The sequence below is a fragment of the Urocampus carinirostris genome, chromosome 19 (genome assembly GCF_059441175.1).
Source record: "Urocampus carinirostris isolate Australia breed hairy pipefish chromosome 19, RoL_Ucar_1.0, whole genome shotgun sequence".
NCBI classification, from domain to species: domain Eukaryota; kingdom Metazoa; phylum Chordata; class Actinopteri; order Syngnathiformes; family Syngnathidae; genus Urocampus; species Urocampus carinirostris.
The window spans coordinates 19726392-19747249 of NC_142367.1; the positions used below are offsets into that span (position 1 = coordinate 19726392).

General features: G+C 40.3%; 1 protein-coding gene and 1 long non-coding RNA gene across 4 annotated transcripts in view; one reads left to right on the forward strand and one right to left on the reverse strand.

Moving 5' to 3' along the window:
* The window catches only part of LOC148347638 (uncharacterized), a 47221-nt gene extending 43497 nt beyond the window's left edge, over window positions 1–3724 (forward strand). The window contains exons 2-3 of the long non-coding RNA XR_015847815.1: window positions 20–877; window positions 3160–3724. This is a non-coding gene — a long non-coding RNA (uncharacterized LOC148347638). The remainder of the gene's footprint in view (window positions 1–19; window positions 878–3159) is intronic.
* ankfn1b (ankyrin repeat and fibronectin type III domain containing 1b) overlaps window positions 1–20858 on the reverse strand; it is a 155116-nt gene that overhangs the window by 47982 nt on the left and 86276 nt on the right. For 2 of the 3 annotated variants that reach the window (XM_088322934.1, XM_088322933.1), the window contains one exon: window positions 1404–1444. In XM_088322934.1, coding sequence (XP_088179060.1) covers window positions 1404–1444 — 41 coding nt within the window. Of the gene's footprint in view, window positions 1–1403; window positions 1445–8567; window positions 8627–20858 lie in introns of those variants that run through there. The other variant, XM_088322935.1, reaches the window with a different exon arrangement.

The following is a 20858-nucleotide window of genomic DNA, read 5'->3' on the forward strand; positions in this document are numbered from 1 at the left end:
TCCTTGTGTCTCTCCCCAGAGCCAGCCTTGACCCTCCCCCCCTGTGTTATGATTGCGGCCTTGGAAAAAACCCGGAACAGAAAAGCGCGAGGCACCCCAAACCGCCTTCCCCACCTCTCAGTCCAGCCTACAGTGAAGACGGCGTCAAGATTCCAATCAGAGTCAAGCCGGCAGATCGCGGGGACGAGAGTACACGTTTTACATCTCATGTGAGGTCCGAAGGACTCTCGAATCTGCTTACAAGTTAAACAGCTACTTCACAGGCCTGGCACTACCGGCCTCGAAAATAGACACATTTGAAACGTGTGACGTTTGGGCCTTTGTTTTACAATAAACATTTGGACGTGTTGGAGCTTACGTTTCGAAGAGGGAATGTCTTTGGACGTCACTCCAAACAGTCTTCGTAACTAATGCAAAGCTCCAAGAGATGACATCACCCTGCTCGTATTCTAACCCAACTTCATGGAGCGTGACGAGAAAACGGGCTTCATACTAGAGAACTTCAGAGGGGAGAAAAAAAACAAAGCTCCTGATAACTTTGTCGAGGAGATTTATGAAGGTGAAGGACGAGGATGCGGATTTTGTGACCTTGGGAGCCAGATGCGTGTGAAGACAATTATTGTGTTGTTTCCAATTGATAAGACCGAAAGCAGTTTATCAGCTTATTTCGGAAGGGGAAAAAAGCTCGGGAAGGATGTAATGCAATCCTTGACTGACACGGGCGGGTTATCTTTAAACTTCCAAGAGCAACAATCGGGGCCATTAAAGCTTGGCCTTACCGTGGAATTAAGCGAAGCCTGGTCCAGATCGATCCAATTTAACCGAGAATCCGGACGCTCAAGTCGCATAAAGACAGAACGTAACCACGATGATTAAAGTGAGTTGGAATTTTAAAAAGCATACAGATTATTCCCGCCTTTCAAACTGCAAAATGGAAAACTCTCGCATTGAATCACGCCATTGCAGTAAATGTGGTTTATGAGTGTAGATACAAATATATGGATTATAGCTCCTCTAATCATCAGCCAACAGCTGTTGCTGAGCAAGCATCCCTTCCCATCAACAATACCACAAAGAAGGCTGGAAAAATACAAATCTTTCCACTTGAATTCACATCAAGTAGGCCTACCAGAGAACTACATACAATAATATGACTGACAAATATTGTTACTGCTTTCATTGCTATTGATTTCAATACTTGAATGTGATTGCTTCCCATTTCTCTTTGGCTCATCTATTATTTAGTTGACTAGTAGCAAATGCTAGTCAGGAATGTGTCACAATATCCAATTTGGTTCAAAAAAACCAGTGGAGTAAGAATGAATTTCATGAAGACAACAATGACTGCATGAGAATAATGAGAAATTGTGTTCCCATCATTTTCCAAAACTAGTAAGACTCACCTCTTGTGTTGGTTCTCCTTGCGATCAACTGAGCCCAAACTCTGGAAAAAAAGAAACATTACACGGGTCAGCCTTTGTGTTTTTTCCACCCTCGTTTATTTCTGAGAGCTAAATTAGTGTTACAGAACCACAAAGAAAAGAACAAATAATAATAATAGTGGTTGGGAGGGTCAATTGGGTGTTATTCATGCACCTAATATAAGAGCGTTGCTGAATCGCTAATCAACCAAAGAATAGCTGCAGGCACGTACCGGGGAGCAAAAAGGTCTGCACTCGTTCGGAACTTTTATTATGGTGCTAAAATCTAAGAACCAATTACATGCTTAATGAAGCTGTCAGCTATGAAAAAAATCAGGCATTTTCTCAAGATGTGAAATATATCTTTTAAAAACAAATGGACATTTTACTACTGGTAGAGTTGAGTAAGCTACAAAAACATGGTAGCCAAAAGGGGGGTGAAAAAGAAAAACAAATATCTGTATATTCTACATGCCACCTTTGCTCGTTGGGTTGTTTGAGCGCATTCCTTCAGTTACGACAGCTTACTAACACATAGCAACACAAACATTTACCTCCACGCGTGAAAAAAAAGGTGAGGATAAACGCATACTTTCCCCCTGCTGTCACCATCTTCTGGAGGTTTATAGGTCTCAGATGGGATTCACACCAAAGCAGACAAGAGGGAAGTGCGTGCGTATAGACACACACACACCTACATGAAAAAACTGGCCCGAGGGTGAAGACGTTTTTGGAGGAAAATTCCTTCACCGCTTGGCATTTTTATCATGCCGGGCCGGCTGCCATCCATGTCAAGTCACACCGCTGAATGATGGAGCTGGGCCAATATAGCGGCTTTATAAATGATCATTTTTGTCCTAAAAAGCCATAGTAGAAAGGATACTGGCATACGGCATCACCGTGTCGTATACAGGGTGCAAGGCAGCAGACGGGAGAATTATAGATTCATCAGCACAGCCCAGGAAATAATCGGCTGCTCTTTGCGGGAGAACAATGCCAGCTCAAACTACCCTGGCCACCACCTCTTTGACCAGCTTGCCACTGGCAGATGTGATACATCAATTGAAACAATCACGATCAGCCTCAGAGATAGTTTCTTCCCTATCACCACAATCGCGAAATAATCAACATGTACACACAATTTAGGCCAGCCTACAACAACCACCCTGTAAATATTACCCATCTATCAAGGTATCACTAACAGACCTCATTTGGGCTCTCAATCGCTAAAGAATCCTCAATATAGAATCTCATTAAACAATGTGAACTGTTGATACACTTGATGAAAACACACAGAATAAACTGTAAACACCCCAAAACTCTTGCAAAGTACTCAGAGCAATTTAATTGAGTGAAGGGTTGGCGTGGGCGGAGCTATACACAGCGGCGTCTGTACCGAAGGTAAATTCGTTAGTATCCCCGTTTGCTGTATTTTGTGACAAAATAACTCTGCTCGCACCTTGTAACCATTAATTGGGGCAACAATTTGCCTCAACTCTTAAGTAACTGTGCAATGGAGACAAATTTTACGTGGTACATTTATATTGATTTGGGACACAGGTTCTAGCCTATTAATATTTCATACATTTTATCAAATCATCAAACATCACACAGTTAAATAGAATGTGTTGAAGAATTAGCTTTTGTATGAGAGCGGGTTTGGAGGTTTTGTTGAATTTTGTCTTAATATATGGTGTGGGTCTCTCAAATAATTTTTGTTTTTGTTTTGTTTTTGCAGCTTTTTGGGTCAAAAAGGTTCCCGACCTTTGTATTAGATGTAAGACCGGGCCTTAGATATCCAGCTGACCCGACCGAGGCCTGAAGGTATAGCCCGAGTCTGACCAATCAACTTGATTTGAGGGACCAAGCCAGAAGAAAACCAACATTTCTAAAATCTTATTTGGTAGGGCCAGACTTCTCTTCTGACAATTTTTCTGAAAAAAATGATCTACCTGTTATTATTTGTTCTTTCTTTTTCCTGAGTCGTGCAGGGGATGATCCACACTATGGATTCAGTCCTCCCCACATGCAGTGCTGAGCACACCACCAACACGCCGTTACGCGCTGCACAATAAGAGGACTGAATCCATCTTCCACCGCGCGACACGAAGAAACAAAAAAAAATGACCAAAAGAAGCCCAGGGCAGCCCGAACCCGAACATAATAATTGACATTTTATGCCCGACCAGAGACTAAATTTGGTCGGGCTAGGGCTTAAGCGATTGCCTTTACAGTCTACTCTAATGTATTTATCTTGTTTTTAATGTTTTTTGTCTTTAATTCTTTGCCTATCAAATCTCATTGAAAACGATTCACATTTTGTTGTAATCAATGACAATAAAGACTATTCTATTTTATAATGACATTAAATCTTTAATTTCATCAATTGTCATTTAAGCTTTGTATAACCTTCAGTTAGTCATTTAAAATGTTTTCAATTAAATAGAAACTTAAGGCTGCGTTCTCTAACGTAAACTATACATCTGAAAGGGGCAAACTACAAATAAAACAATTGATTTATTTTATCATGTCTGAGGTTTGGGTGATAAACAAACAAATCCAATAACTGACGGTCTGAATCAATATAGTAACGTTAGTTACAATCCTCAATAGTATCACTATCTCTAATTTATCACTTTATACTATCCATATTCAAAAAGAGGTCATTTATGTATCGCTCAACAGTCCTTGTGAACAAATTGTTCTGTCAGATTTAAACGGTGCCTTCCCCTGACTCGCTCTACAAATGCTGAAGAGGATTTAGATCCGGACTCATTGAAAGCCACTTCAGAAAGCGGTAATCTGTTTTTGGGGCTCTTAGCCGTACTTGGGTCCTTATCCTGACCTACACTTGCTGGCTTGTTTCTGATACTCGCTGGCAATTTTGTCTCAGATGGTCTGTTAACCTGGAATGATTCGGAACACCCTGTGCAGAGCAGAAATGGCAGGTCAAAACCTTGTTTTTTGTTGCTATGCTTCGTTCTTTTCTTTTGTTAGTCAAAGTTCACTTTAGTCAGTATCAAAGAGTATTCAGGGAGCTTATATGATGATTACACCACGCTGTTCTTGAATAAATTCTCATCTTATTGGCAGATCATTTTTCTCCTTTTTAGTGTTTTTTTTTCTTATTGCACTTTTTTTTCAAAAAACTAGCCATCCATTATCTTCACCGCTTATTCTCACTGGGGTCGCGGAGCTGCTGGAGCCCATCCCAGCTGACTCCGGGCAGTGGGCAGGGGACACCCTGAACTTGTTGCCAGCCAGTCGCAGGGCAGAGACAGACAACTTACTCGCTGATTCACACCTAAGGACAATTTGGACAAGCCAATTAACCTGAGATCCATGTTTTTGGAATGTGGGAGGAAACCGGAGTACCCAGGGGAAACCCACACAGGCACAGGGAAAACATGCAAACTCCGCAGAGAAAGGCTATAAGCTGGATTTGAACACATGACCTCAGAACTGTGCTGCAGATGCGCTAACCACACACACACACACACACACACCTATTATATACATATACACATTATATTAACTATTATTACTATATTCAGGAGACAGCAGGAAATACAATCAGTTTTAAGTAAGTATCTTAAAATAATTATTGAAAGGGAAAAAACAATAAACCAACTCTTTTATTAGTAAATTTAACATTTAAGTATCTTATTACTACTGTACCAGATTTTCAAATTGGAATTGCTAATTAAGAAAACAAAAAAAAAAACCATCTGTTCTGGCCAATGGCTAAAAAAAAGGAAATTCAAAATATTTTTCTCAAAAAAACACGTGCTGATTTTAAAGTAAAAGTTACTTTGTGTAAGCGTTTTTGAAGTGGGAGAAGTAAGAGAGTAAGGGCATTTTTTACCCAGATTTAGCCACAACCTCATTTTGCATATCTAATTTAAAACTGCTGCATGGTTCAAAGCATAATTTAAGACTGCTAGCTTAAAAAAAATAAAAGAAAAGACCAAGACCAAGACGTTTTAAGTAAAAAGGCAAACGTAACACGTAATTCTGGACACAGTGATGTCTGATTGATCAACAACTGATCAGTGAAGTATTTGCATAATAGCATTTCTTGTGAAATGTGGCTCTTCTTCTTGACACTTGTGACAACCAGCTTTGGGAGTAACGAGTTACAAAGGAGCACGCTCCTTTTCTTAATTTATGTTACAACATGTTGAATTAATTAGCTACGTTTAAAAGCAGATAGTGTATAATATTGTCTACAGCAATTTAGCAGTTGCACCTTTAACCGAAAAGTCACATGCAATACTCCCTCTACCGGAAACACAACGCTGAACAGAACAAATAAGGCTGGGATGTTTATATCTACCGACAAAACAACTGAATACAGTTACGATGACCCTGTCTCAAGCACATAGTACACGAGAACACACTTTCTCCCTACTGATATTCTTCCGACTGTATAAAATTGCATCCAAACTGTATTTTAGACGAAAATAAAGTGGTCAGTTTCCATGCACATTCGTATTTGGTTGCGTGTCACCAGTACCGAAAAGTAGAGGAGGGGGCTTGGCTTTTGCAAGAACATCAATATCAAAGTGGCAAGCGAGAGCATAGAATTTATGGTAAAAAAGTGCTGAATTTTGGTCTTTGTGTCTGCTAAATTACGTTTGCATGCCTGCGAAAAAAAAGGAAAAGTCTTGAACCACTCAGAAAGCAAGAAGAAAGTATTCAAATGGTTTGAAGAGAAAATACAAAATTGATATGGAATGTCTCAACTGTTAATTTGCAAGATTCTAAGATTGCACAAATACATGTGTTCACTGTTTCCACAGGTTGGTGTACACATTTTCTTCAATTTCTTTTATGTGACTATGTTTAATACGTTTTAGGGCGTCAGCTTCAATCTGAGTCTATACGGTAATTTTGGAGTAACACGCTACTTTTGGGTGTCAGTAGTCCTTGAGGGTAATCTTTTTAATGAACTAACTAGTAGCTATTTTTTGAGTAACGTGCAAAATCCTTTGCAAGCATGCTGCGATATGTTGCGCGTGACGTCTATGTGCATATATCGGCATACAGCTGGAAGCCTCCCGGCAGGGACAGGATGTGTCATCCAGAGCAGCTGACCTTAAACCTCAGCGCTTCCCTGCCGTGCCCGCAGATAGCGCAGCTCATCTCGAAGGGATGAGGGCAGGTGCGAGTCCTTCATTTTAAAACGACTGTGATGTACATCTTCTGCATGCAATAACAGAATCATTTTTTCTCCTTTGCGTTTTCATTTAGAGAATGTATGCAGAATGCAGAGCAGACTGGGAATAAGAATTCATGGGGTTGAACCATGATTTTTATCCATTAATTTATAACATGATGATTTATATAAATGGCAAGTGCGGGTTCGGACTCATGGTCAAGGGTACCATTAGTTGCTTTTGACTGCAACGCTGCCTATTTAATGGTGAGAAATGGCATGTCAAACCTAGGCAGCAGCCTATTAACAACACAAAAGTGCAGGCAATTTCTTTACATTTGTATTTACATTCTACTTTTGGATTGTTAAATTATGAAAAAAGCCCTTCCAAGTCCAACTTTGGGTTGAAAAAGACAAGTAGGAATGTTGAAGAACTTATTGGTTGTATGATTATGCAAGAGAACCCATAAATATAGAAGGTCTTGAGGGTGTAAAAAAATGGCAGGTCATAATGCTCAAGAAGAGCATTTTGTTATGTCTTTATATTTTAAATACGAAGATCAGATATCAGTATTGTCACACGTGGAGTATAACAGCGCTTTTCCACAACACAGTTCCAAGCTTCCTCGCCTTGCCTTTTTTGGTTTTCCATTAGGGAAATAGTACCTGGTTCTTGGTCCCTGGCATTTCCCTTTTTGTACAGCCTCTGTGGAGGTTCCACAACGCAGTACCGGGACTAAAACATCATGTGGGTCACTGACAACCACGGATTTGTCAGAGAGGATCTTCCCGAGACCTGATTCATAACAAATGGCCATTGTGCGTCAGCGTATTACTATAATATTTTTTCATGTTGCAGCTACCTGTAATCCTGCCTGAGGTCAGTTGATGAGGTGCAGTCGATTAACAAATTTCGTTGGAGGTTGATGGAATAAAATGGAAGTGGTTCCAACTGCTGGATATTAAGTTATAGGGTAAGCTAACGTCCATAGCTAATATTAGCATTCGTGCTCATACAATTTTGCACACCCACTTTTTCATGTATTTGTTAAAAAAGTTTAAAATATTCAATAAAGTGTGTTCCACTTCATGATTGTGTCCCACTTATGGATGATGCTTCACAAGAAATTACCGTTTTATATCTTAATGTTTGAAGTCTGAAATGTGGCAAAAGTCACAAAGTTCAAGGGGGCCAAATAGTTTCGCAAGAATTTTCAGAATTTTAAAATAATTAAAAAAGATGGCAGTGGGACAAACCATTTTATACTTAATTTTGGCTTTGTTTTCCCTCTTCAATTCGTACACATAATAATTGCTGTACAGCTAACATGTTTCCCTATAAAGTAAAACGAGGTACTAAATGACTGGTACTTTAAATTAATTCTGACAAAAAAAAAAATCCATGCAACCTTCTTATTTTTAACTGCTGCTCAGAGAATGTCGACCTGAGAATAGCAGTGAAATATGAATACCTGTATCAATAGTTGCTCAGCCTAACCTTATCAAGACTATTCAACCAGTAAACTGTCAATGACGTTTATTTACATCAGAGATTTGTTTTACTGTAACTGTGCTGGTGTTGATTTAATTGAAAAGGTAGGACTGATTTCTAGTCTGAAGACTTCTGGTAAAAGATCTAAAAACAAATATGTCACCATCGAGGGATAATGTAGTCATATACCTTAGTGAAGTACAGCACACAATGAATGACAAATCGGCAATTAGATGCTTGTTAGAAGTATCAACGAGCTTTAACATTAAGCATCACATAAGCTCAGCTCATCAGACAGTCTGCATGAACAGGTAGCAAAGTCAATTTAGTCCTTTTCACAACTGTAACAACAAACAGCATTCCCCGCTAAATCAATCCAAAGTATTAGCTGCTTATGCACATTCCACCTCAGTTACACACACAAAATCCTCAATCAGACCCCAGCAAGCAGTTTACCAAATACCTCCACTCTGCCCGTTGACAGGTGCATACGTACCTGTTGAATCCAAGTCTCCCCACCGCCTGTCAACTTCCTGTCCTCTGAGTCACCCTCACTCTCCAAAAACGTCCCCCTCCCACCCCGATAACGTTCACCTGCTCAACTTTAGCCCGAGCCGTCTCCCGACGTCCCCTTTCTCCGCCTGGCGCGTCGCAAAAGCTCGCTTTCGATGGCGACTGCGGCTGCCGCTCACTTGTTGTACTTTAATTGTGGTTGCTAGGCGATAAGCTTCTACCAATTCTGCGCACAGTGAAAACAGGGGGAGGACATGAGTAAGGGGAGAGGGGGAGCGGAGTGAGAGAATAGGTGGTTTTGAAGGAAGGGGGGGTTTGGCGGAGACGATCATTATAAGCACGGTAGCCAGATAAAATTGATGGAGGTGGTTTGTGAGTTGGGGAGGGGGGGATGCAGCAGTTGGGAAGATTTGAGGATGCGCATGTGGCGGAGACCTTTAACTAGCTGCGCGCTTTTATTTTTAACCTGCTTATGAAACCTCGCAGCAAAATCGCTTGCAAGGTTGACCACAATAACACGTGTTATGTAAAGATGTGCATTAGATCAATAAAAAGTTGTTTTCTTGGTGAAATCTTTGGCCTCATTAAACTGAAATGATGATGCAACACGCTTAATGAAGGGGCAGTTTACACACCGTAAGCAGTACGAAAACAATTAACTAATTACCAATGTTGGTCCCATGTGACCATTCAGTCGCACTGATGGCTGATGGCTTGTTCTGATGACGGTCTCAACGATTTGAGTTTCTGCTAAAATGCTGGAAATTTTGCACTTTCACATTCTGGAAATGTTGCATTCAATTTTGCGGGAGCCACGATTGCACATTCAGAGCCATTGATGGTGAGAAACGTCTAACCACCTTCAATTATCTCTGCTGGGAATTAATGAATTAAAATCCAATTAAATACAAACGCTTAAAGGTTAGTATATACATACACTCATATATATATATATATATATATATATACACACACAAACACACCGGAGCCATATCCCCCTAGTGGGAGGTGGCCAGAGTCAAGAACACATTCACATTTCTGACTCTTTCTGGGCGATTGATACAGAGGAGGGGATTCCCAGCCCCTTCACTAAACCCACATGATGTGTTGGGAGTCATTCGGTGACCAAACCCCACAATTCCAACCCCTAATGCCGAGCGCCAAGCAGGGAGCCAATGAGTACAAATGTTGTCCTAGGTATGACCTAGCCGAGGCTTGAGCCAGCAACCTCCCAGTGGGGCCCTAGCCCCAAGACCACCGAGTCTCTCCCTCTGCATCTTTCCCTCTGTGTGTCTCTCTCCCTCTCATTAAGGTATATACATATCATATATGGCCGTTATTAGGTGGTACAATGTACTCAACGTCAATGCCGTTAAAGACAAGTCTAATTCTCAAGAACAATTTAGTTTTTAAAGTACTTTTTATTTGATAATTTGTATTTCAATTTGAAAATGTTTGTTTTTTAAATTTGATATTATTATTTGATATTTTGTTTATAATTTAATAATATTCGTTTTTTTTTCTTTTCCATATAATATTTTTTGTGAGCTGTCAAACCAAACTAACCAAATGCAACCCACATGAAACTAAAACCAAACTAACCAAAACAGAAAAGTGTGCTTGGAAAATCAAACTAAAACAAACAAAAGTAGGTACACATTATTCATTTTAGTTATTTGGTATGTGCCCTCTAGACTGTATACAATTCGAAATCTAAAACATCAACCAACTCATTTAACAGTGTAATTAAAGTACTGTACTCACTTTACACTAATGGAAAACAAAGATAAACGCTGTAGACAAGCCGTCAATTAAGCATGTACGGTTCATGGTTTGGTGACTAAAAATAGTTGTTCTTAGATTCATGTTGTTCGGGGTGAAAAAGTAGCAAATTTGTTTTAAGGTACAGTAAATCAACTTTCAGACAACTTTGAAGGTTGCCCACCTTAAGCAACAATTAGCAAAAATCCAAATCCAGACTTGACATTTAACTCAAACAGCATATTGTCTTCTCTATTTCAAAGAATCATATTTTTGCAATTTAGCCGTTAATGAGAAAATAAGAATATAAAATTTCCAGTGAAGTGGTTCTAAAGAAATGCGAAGACTAAGATCTTTCTTGTTTGACGGATAGGCTGGTCTGAACGCTCGCCCGCTGGGGCTTTTAGCCTTGTCAGCCGTCAATACAAATCAATTAAGAATCAAATGCACATTGTGCTTCACGTCTGGTGACCTTTTCTCTCGCTTGTGTGCGTTTCCATATATGCACAGTATGAGCGGCTTGCCATAGTACCTGATGAATCATCGAGTACAGAAGAAGAGAGAAGAGAAGAAGACCACCTCATTGTATGTTGAGTGAATGCTTGGGGATCATTAGTCATAGTGGACGCAAATGTCAAATACGACTTTGCAGCTGTGAAAAAAGGATGTACAAGACAGTTTTTTGTGTGTGTGCAAAATTCACTTTCATCAGCAGTATAGATCTAGATATTAATAATGATACAAACACTCCCCTACTTACGACCATTCGACTTACGAAAAACGGTAGTATGTCGAAAAATATCCGGCTGGACATTGCTGTAAGATAGATTTTGTACTGTAGTGTGGTGGCACTGTGAAAAGTCACCCAGCTTCCACCCCGAAGAAGAAATCTGCTTCCTCTTCCTAGTTCGTGTGTAAACATTCTATACTGTATCTCCAGCGCGCTAAGAACTTCTGACATTTTTATTGTTTAATATCTCGTGCATCCATTCAATATGGTTGGTGTAAAGCAGGGGTGTCAAATTCATTTTAACTCGGGGGCCACACGATAGAACAAACATTCTGTCGGGGGCCGGATTAGTAGATTAAGGAGAAAGAAAAAGAGAGATAAATAAATAAGAGGGAGGGAAAAGGAGAGAGGGCGGGACAAAGAAAGAAAAAAGGGAAAGAGGGAGGGAACGTGAGAAACAAAAGAGATAAAAAGGGAAGTCGTGAAAGAGGGGGAAAGAAGGGGAGAGGAAGAAAGAAATCCAAAGAGAAATAGAAAGACAGAAGGAGAGAAATGAGAAAAGAAAGTGCGAAGGGTAGAAAGAGAAAAGAGAAAAGGAAAAAAGGAAGTTAAGAATACACAGAGAGAGAAAGAGACAAAGGGCAACAAAGGAAGAGAAAAATAGAGACACAGAGAGTGAAAGAGACAAAGGGCAACAAAGGAAGAGAGAAATAGAGACACAGAGAGTGAAAGAGACAGAGAGTGGGAGAAAAGGGGTGGAAAAGAGAAAGAGAGGGAGAAAGAGAGAGAGAAAGAGAAAAGGAGAGAGAGAGCGAGAGAGAGAAATAAGTACAAGTACAGTGTCTTTGTGAGAGGAACCTGGCTTTGGCAACATTAAGTTGACATATTTCAACCTGCAGCTTGTTTTTCTCTTGCGCTTCTCTGAGTGTTGTCTCGCGGGCCGGATTTAATCCCTTAGGGAGCCTGATCTGGCCCGCAGGCCGCCTGTTTGACACCCGTGGTGTAAAGTGTAAGTAAGAGCCGAACTGTTTCATTTGAAATGAAAGTGGAATAAGGAAGCTTGATGCTGTTGAGAAAATTGTTAGATCTTTTTTTCGGCCACTTTTTACCACGGAGGAGGAAGACGCCTAACTCTTGAAGCTCATCTTCCAAAAGTAAGTTAATCTTAACTTTATTCATCTTTATAGAGCATATTATTTTATGAAATGTTTATTAGTACAAAACAATACAGGTTACTAATACAAGCCTTAAACATACTTATATAAACCTGAAACATACATTTCACACAAAATATCGCACTGAAGCAACTTACGAACGAATTCAATTACGAACGATTGTCCAGAACCCGTTCGAAAGTAGGGCGGCGTCTGTACTATCATTAAAAGCTTCTGGAGTACACAGATCGCTCGCTATATCGTCGTTCAAGTTTCACCATCTCGCTACTTCAATTATTTGTGAGTGTTCTTCATTCTAATTGGCAGAAAAATATATATACGTTTTCATTTCACATTCATGTTTAAAATTATTTCTCGATAGTACAAAAGTTGTAGGAGCCAAAATGCATGTGTGTCGTTCATCTTATTCTTGTTTTGTGCACATTAATTTGGTGGTAATTAAACGTAGCAGTGCTTGTATGTTCAGACAGGTATCTGACCCGGCAAAGGCAAAAGGTTTTTAACCGCTAGTCCGTAATTAATTGCAGACCGTAACTTGCAAACCTTTAAATGAGATCATGAAATGGATGTTGCTCAACTTCTTGCCCTTCAACTCTGAAAAGACTGAAATATTAATTATTGGTCCGTTTAAATACTGCGACTTATTCTCAAAAACTGCTCTGAATATTGCCAAATGTAATATCACCCAGGGTCAAAAATCTAGGTGTCACATTTGACCGGAATATGTCCTATTCAAAAAAATATGACTTGACATGACTTTAAATCACCATAAAGTAAGCCCCAGTCATTTCAGTTAACACCTGGTGCGTCTGCCTAGCTCCACACAGTGTACGGATGTCTCAGTAGTTCATTATTGGACAGAACTCCTTTATTAGTAGTTAGTTAGACCAATGTGTGAGCTTGTAAAAGGCTTTTATTTTGGGTTTAAATGAATAATAATGTCATTGTACAATAAGTGTAAAAGAAAAACTTCGCCTTCCATGAGTTCACTGTATTTTTCATTTTTTTAAATTCTTTTTTGGCATGGTGTAATACCTAAATGTTGCCTCAACATCTTTACTTTATACTCTGGTCTCCACTAATTGAGCTTTATCTGGAGACATCTGGGCCCTAGTATTAGATAGGTAGAAGTACTGACTAACTGACCAAGATATTACAATAAAAGAGTATCTTCTTTACAAGACTCAAATATTTTGAATTAGCTGTTTTCATTTAGATAAAGGAGAAGTCAAACTTTTTTGACCCAAGAAACCATAAAAGCAAACATTTTCGATGTTTTTTTTTGAGAGAGAGAGCCATACCATATCTTTTAAGAAAATAAGAAACCACCAAATCTTCTCTCCAGGCAGACACTAATTAGTCATCACTTTTTTTTTCATTGCGTGTCTTAATGATTTCATTAAGTTAATGATATGATTATAATGCAAGCGCCTGTGTCCCATGTCAACAAATATAGCACTTAAAATCTGTCTCTCTCACAGTTAATCAAGATCGTTGAGGCCTATTTTGACCGTCACCTATTTTAAATAATGGTTTCAAAATATGGTGCGAGCAAATTTTGTTCGTAAGATGTCACAAAACACTGCAAGCAAGAATATCCTGGATATACTTTACTTCGGCAGAGAGAAAGAGGAGCCCGCACTGTGGGCATAGCTCCACTCAAGCAAAGATTTTGCTCAGGGTGCTTAAATAGGGTTTTTGGGAGTTTACAGTTTGTTTTGTAGATTTTGATCATAAAATCTCTCAACAGTGAACGTGAACATATATTGTTTGATGAGCTTTCATATAAATATTCCCTGGAGACGTACAGACAAAACAGGGTCTTCTTATGTAATACCGCGACTGTAAACTGTAGTAGTGACTGTGCCCTTTGTATACTGGACCGAACGTGAGACATCTATGAAGTGAACTTGTTTTGCATATATTTAAATACTGCGTAACGGTTGGAAGAAGATATGCATGAGTTATATTTTGTGTCAGAGACAGATGCAATTTTTAAAAGATCCATAGGTTCCCGACAGCTGCAATAGAGTCAATTTATATATTTTGGAGCAAGGGTTGTAAATAGATGCATACACACACAAACAAAAGCTAATGGGTAAAACAGACGAGAGTCAAAGTGACAATTTAAATGCAAATAAACAAGTCACGTGACATGAAAAAGTGTGGTAAAATGACAGAAATAGATTGTGTGTGAGTTTGTAGCACACCTTAGGCAAGATAGCGCGAAAAAAGTGGGCTGATGATAAGCAACGGTGCCGCGCCATGCCAGAGTGTTTCAAGTGCCCTTGAGCAAACCAACGAACCCCCATCGCTCTGCGGCCATCCATTGCTCTATCGGGCATGTGTGTGCATGCTTGCTCCTAACAGTTAGGTTATACTCAGCCCTAATGTCTCCCCGGGGATGAATAAAGTGTCTGAAAAAATAGTCGACGCCGTGCTAAAATAGGCCAAAAATAACAACAAGGTGTTTGAGAGTTTATGCAAGGGTTTCATAAGCCATAGAGGTCAAATAATTTACGTTTTATGGAATGCAAACCGTAGTACGCGCCGTAAACGTTCAACTCAAACAAACGCGAGGACGGCGAGGAGGCCAGACAGTGGCCTCTTTCTCCCGGTTTACACACTGTGTGTTTTTTGCCGTGGTTATTAACGTTAATAGTGACTCTTTAAAATGTTGGGAAGGAGGGGGAGCGGGGTATTGAAGCGTGAAATTACACACAAAACACAAACTGGTGACATGTAAACACACAGGCGACTGAAGCATATCTTCACTTTCAAGCGTCATTTAAGAGTTTGTTGAATTTGTTGGTGTTTTCTTTTAGATGGCTCCGCCTTCCCCCCATTTATTGTTTTATGCATCATCCGAAGGATATTGATGCATATGCCTCATTCGTGATCACAGATATTTCAGGATGTGGAATGGCCACGGCCTAGCAGCTGAGTGGTTAGCACATCCGCGGCACAGTTCTGAGGTTACGTGTTCAAATCCAGCTACCACCCTTCCTGTGCGGTTTGCATGTTCTCACCGTGCTACCTGGGGTTTCCTCCGGGCACGCCGGTATTCTCCCAAATTCCAAAAACATGCCTGTCAGGTTAATTGGAAGGTCCAAATTATCCCTAGGTGTGACTGAGCGAGCGAATTGTCTGTCCCCGTGTGCCCTGCGATTGGCTGGCAACCAGATCAGGGTGTCCCCTGCCCACAGACCGAGGATAGCTGGGATGGGCTCCAGCACCCCCACGACCCTACTCAGGACAATCGAAGCAGATCATGGATGGATGGAGGGTGTGTGTTGGTATCACAGTGGCATCAATTGTATTAATGTGTGTAATTTTTTTTTTACTATGTATTTGACTTTTTTTCCCTTGTAAGTTTTTGTAGCAAAATAAAATTGGCCTATTTAAAATCATCAAAGTTAGCAGTCTTTTGCGATCTGTTATTGTTTTGATCACTTCAATATTTGTTTTTAATATTTACTAGTAAAATAGGTTTAAAAATAAGTGAACATGGGAATAAAAACAATAGTCCACTTCATTTTATGCTAACGCTCAATGTTTTGCATAGACTACGCCAGACGCCACCCTGCAGCAACAAATTTCAAGCCCGCCTCGCTCCAAAGGAACACGTTGCCGCGACGGGTTTGGGACGGAGGTCTGTGCCCAACTGCTGCCGTCGCTGCAAATGGTTTGGACATCAGCTGGGCAACCCCTCCCACTCATTCCCTGGTACAGCCAGAACCCAGTTATACTTTAAATCACTCAACCACAACAGGCTAAACCTACACTTTCCGATCCCCAAGTTACTCCGACGATGACAGCGTGTTAGAAACTAACTTTATGTAAAGCTCCAACGTACATTAAATTTTCGAAAACGTGGGAATCTGGATTTTCCGACCTTGTATTTATTGGTCAGAGATCGATAAAGTCAAAGAAAATGTCATATACTTTTACCACACAATGTTCCATACTTTTGTCAGTTTACTTTTATACAGGTATTAGCTTTATCACACAGAAAAGACAGGGAAAAATTAAGACATATGTGTGTTCAATTTAATAATTGGAGACAGTATTTAAGATCTTTTCAACGCCTTAAGTTGCTGTGAACACATTTAAGACTTTTTCTAGCTTTTAATACCCGGGGGAGTCCCAGGGACTCTTCTTTCCATGTTTTTTACCCTCATAGAAAAAAACAATAGGTGTGTGTGGGAATCGGCCTGAAAATTAGATTTAAGTTGACCATTGAAAACCAAAGCCAAAAATTTTTTAAATTTGAGTCAGATTTACACAGAGCATTCCAGTACAGTCCCAAAAGTAGGGTAGTAAAAATCAAGCTGTTTAGATGAGGATCATGTATCAACGCTTAGTTGTTGAATCAACATGCTTTTAACTGTAGTCTTCGGAATCGAAGACGCTTAGCACGAGCTAGGATAGATTTGAAATAGGACCCAAGACACGAAAAATTTAATTATCTGCATAACTTCAAGTGCTGACCAGGGTATGAATCAGTATCATGACGATATATTGCAGATTAAATTGTTTTCAATTTTAGAGGATAACCTCTCTGTGCGCCGTGTGGGATAAATTGCTGTGAACTCAAAGATTAGCATTTACCACTGATAACATTTTATTCGTCATCTGTTGGACTCCGACCAATGGAGACACAGCGATAGCCTATGAAACCAAACTGACAGGTCGGTTCACCAGTTTTGAGCGCTGGGGCGACCCAAAAGGACCAAAACATGTCTCGTAAATCAAGAGTGAGGCCAGAGATGGATATTGAGCCATAAATCACAACAGCGGAGCCACCTACAATCACGCTAATGGCTGTAGAAGACGTGCTGTCATCCAAGCCATGATGTCACCAAGTCTAAGTCTGTTGATGTTGGTGGTGGGCCTCTGCCTGTGTGTCAGTAAGGAGGCGGGGCCACATATGGTATGTATGCGCCTGTGTGCGCACAGGGGTGTCTGTATGCGGCGGCGAGTCTTCGGGCTCTGCTTGTCTAAGTGTCTGTGGCTAGCATGTGGGAGGCGGTACGTTTGTTTATGTGGGTTTGCATATACTGGGGGTGGCCGCGGCGCGCACGTTCATTTGTCGCCATATACTTTTGGCACGTCCCCCGCATTGACGAACATGCCACACTGGTCTATTCACGCCGGACGTATAAAACGATGGAGATTTATACACCCCAGTGTTACGTTTGCGGCCGGACCTCAGGCTTACAATGGGTGTGGGATTCCGTCGGAGAAAGTTAAACACTGCGAGCGGTTAGCACGAGTCTGCCACGTTTCCACACAATGACAGTTGTTGACATAAATAACAGAGGACTTTGTGAAACAAGACACCCATTTACTTCTCCTCGTCAAATAATTGCCCATTAGATCTTGGAAGGGAGACGGATTGAGACATAACTCAACGCTGAATGCAACTTGTAATCATAAAAAAGTCACGCGTGAAAGAAGAAGGGGGTAACAGCGGGGGCGAGTGTATGGAGAGGGAGGTTTTGGAAAGCGCGAGGATGGTCTGGCTGTGCCCGCTGTCTTCCACATCCAAGTGCTTGGATCCACAACAAAGGGAAGGATGGAGCGCTCAAATCGCTGCCTCAGCCTAAAGTGGCAGTTTGCTGTTATGGAAGGCAGGAGGGGGGTGTAGGGCGTCTTCTATGTGATCCATATAAGGGGGCTTTGCACCTAAATCTTTGAAGCAACTAAGCCAAAGAAAGTGCTATCATATTTTTAGCACTATGAGGCGGGCGAGATTAGAGGGCGCAACCCCCAAAATATGATTGTGTCGTACACCTTTTGACATAAGGCGCACCGGACTATAAGGCGCATGAAATTGAGACTACACGATGTGATAACATGTTTTTTAGAGTATGAACATTCTTACTGCATATAAGAACGATGAAAAATCAGTCATTGAGTATATCAGTTTAAAATCTTTCAATCATTGTTTGCAATAGGAATTGAACCTAGATCGTTGTGGTGAAGATGACAAAACTTTACCACTGGACCACCAGTGGTACGGATGATACATAAAAGCCATTAGACCTTATCTCATTATCACACTGTTTTGACTCACTGAGACAGAAACAAATAAGGAAATATACCGTAAACCTTGTGTAGCCGTATTCTGCGGTCTAAAAGGCGCACCGGGTTAAATGATGTACATTCAAATTTCTGGCCAATTTGGGTTTTTTGTTATTACGGCTCTAAGTGGATCACATTTTTCTTTTTAAGTTTCTAGGCATAAGGTAGACATTAATTATCATTGACATTAGCATTGTCCAAAAAAAAAAATCATTGCGGTTTTTCCAGCATTTACTTTAAGTCACAGCACCTTAAATGTGGCTAAGCTGAAGTCAGCCAACGCTGTGGCATTTTTACCAAACTATGACATCTAAGATTGTAAAGCAACCAATTTACCTACCTACATGTCATGTATACAATATGTAAGAGAAGAACTGGTTTGGAGCCCCTGCTGAAATCTAGCAAGCTTAATACTTATGCTAACGTCCAATGGGTTTTATAAAATTATATAATTTTACTTTTGACAACAGGAGGAGCGTTTTCATACAGTACATTAAAAATATTGGCCGTCAGTTTTTTTTTTGTATTACCGCTTGCACATTTAAAAAAATAATAATGTCAATGATTTCAAGTAAAGAACCATGACTCTCACATGGGTCTTTCAAAAGTCCTAGAAAGTTTTTCTTCAAAAAAAAAGAAAAGAAAAGAAAAATCACACCATTCCAGACATTTTTTCTTAGTTAATGAACAGTTTAGAGGCCATTTCATCATTAATTAGAAAATTGAATTATATTATTATTATCATCGGCAAAAAACATCCTAAAACAGCTCATGTGGTTGCAGTTAAAGCATGACTGCGTGGTGACATCACTCTCCTTAATCAGTGTTTTCGCTCTGATGTACACGAATAAATAGAGATTTCGGCATGCCAACGGCCATGGCGCTATTTATTTTCCCTCATTAGTATTAAATGGCCCATCCAAACATTAGCATGGCCCCTGCTTTTAATCAGTGCCGATCGGCTCAGTGCTGAGCCCCTTGCTGCCTTTGCAAACTCTCCTAAGCCCAGTTGAGATGGAGTGATACTTGGACAGTAAACACCAGATAAGACAGTTGACACGTGATGTTTCTTTTTTTAACTTTTGAAGTGCAGTCTACATTTGTAACATTTATTGCTTTAACACGTGCTTGTATTTGAAGAAATGTGGTTGGGTTTGAAATGCTGAGCTGATTTTTTTCTTTAACGGTTAGATTGTGCGTAATGACTGCATCTCATCCATCTTTTATAAATATTTATCTACATCTGATGTTTAAGGATATTCATTTATATTATAACATTTTGACAACAATCACATAGTCTGGAATCTGGATGTTTGATACCACTTTTGTTCAGACCAATACTAGTACTACGTTTAGATGCAGGCCATAAATATATGATAAAAGGATATACTCGTACCTGGCTAACCAAAAGCATAGACTGATACTATAAATGGATGGATCCATCGGTGATATCCAATATATAAAGATAGATACAACTGTGACATTTTTACCACATGCAGAAAAAAAAAACTGATATGTCCCAGAGAAATCAACCAATATACTGTACATGAAGCCTTTTTGGCAAATAAGCCGCAGTTTGCGTGTACCATCCTATATCATCTCTCAAATTGGGGGAACCTGGGTTAAGCCTAATGTAGATTTCCATGAGATCGCATCACCGAAGACTGGATGACGGTAACATAGAAAGAGACAAGTGAAACATGACTTAAAATTTAGAACACAGGCTAAAGCGATTAAGAGAATGCATATTGGTTTGGCAGTGTTTTATGCTTCCATTGTTTTTCTTGCGAGGCACGGCAGCTGAGTGGTTAGCACGTCTGCAACACAGATCTGAGATCACAGGTTCAAATCCAGCTACCAGCCTTACTGTGCAGAGTTTGCATGTTCTCCCCGTGTGTCCCTAGGTGTGAATGAGCGAGTGAGTTGTCCGTCTGTGTGTACCCTGCGATTGGCTGGCAACCGGTTCAGGGAGTCCCATGCTCACTGCCCGATGAAAGCTGGGATGGGCTCGAGCACCCCCGCAACCCTACTGACGATAAGCAGCGCAGATAACGGATGGCTGGAAGAATGTTTTTCTGGCTTTCAACAAACATGCTTCTCTTAATTATAACACTTGGCCAAAGTGTCACATTCAAGAACTAAACAAAAAGCACTTTTGTCAAGAAAGCCGCCAGCGGCAGTTGACCAGTTGTGAAAAATGGCACCAGCACTGGTAATGATGACAATGATAATAGTGATGATGACGTTTTGGTCTGGCCCGGCTGCTTTATCAACACTCCCCAAAGTTTTTATGACTTATCTGAGCTAGGTCGAACCATCCAACTGGCGAATCATCTTACACTGTGTAAGTTCCACTCACTGCTCCCAAGTCATGTGTTATTCCATATTTCAAGCGCAACCACAGCCAATCCCTCAACAACCTACGAGGGGGGCAGTCAAGCATTGAGCATTTCTCTTGGGAATTTTAATTTTCTTATGAAATCCACGAGTCGATACTTTCGAGGAGAAATATTGCTACAAC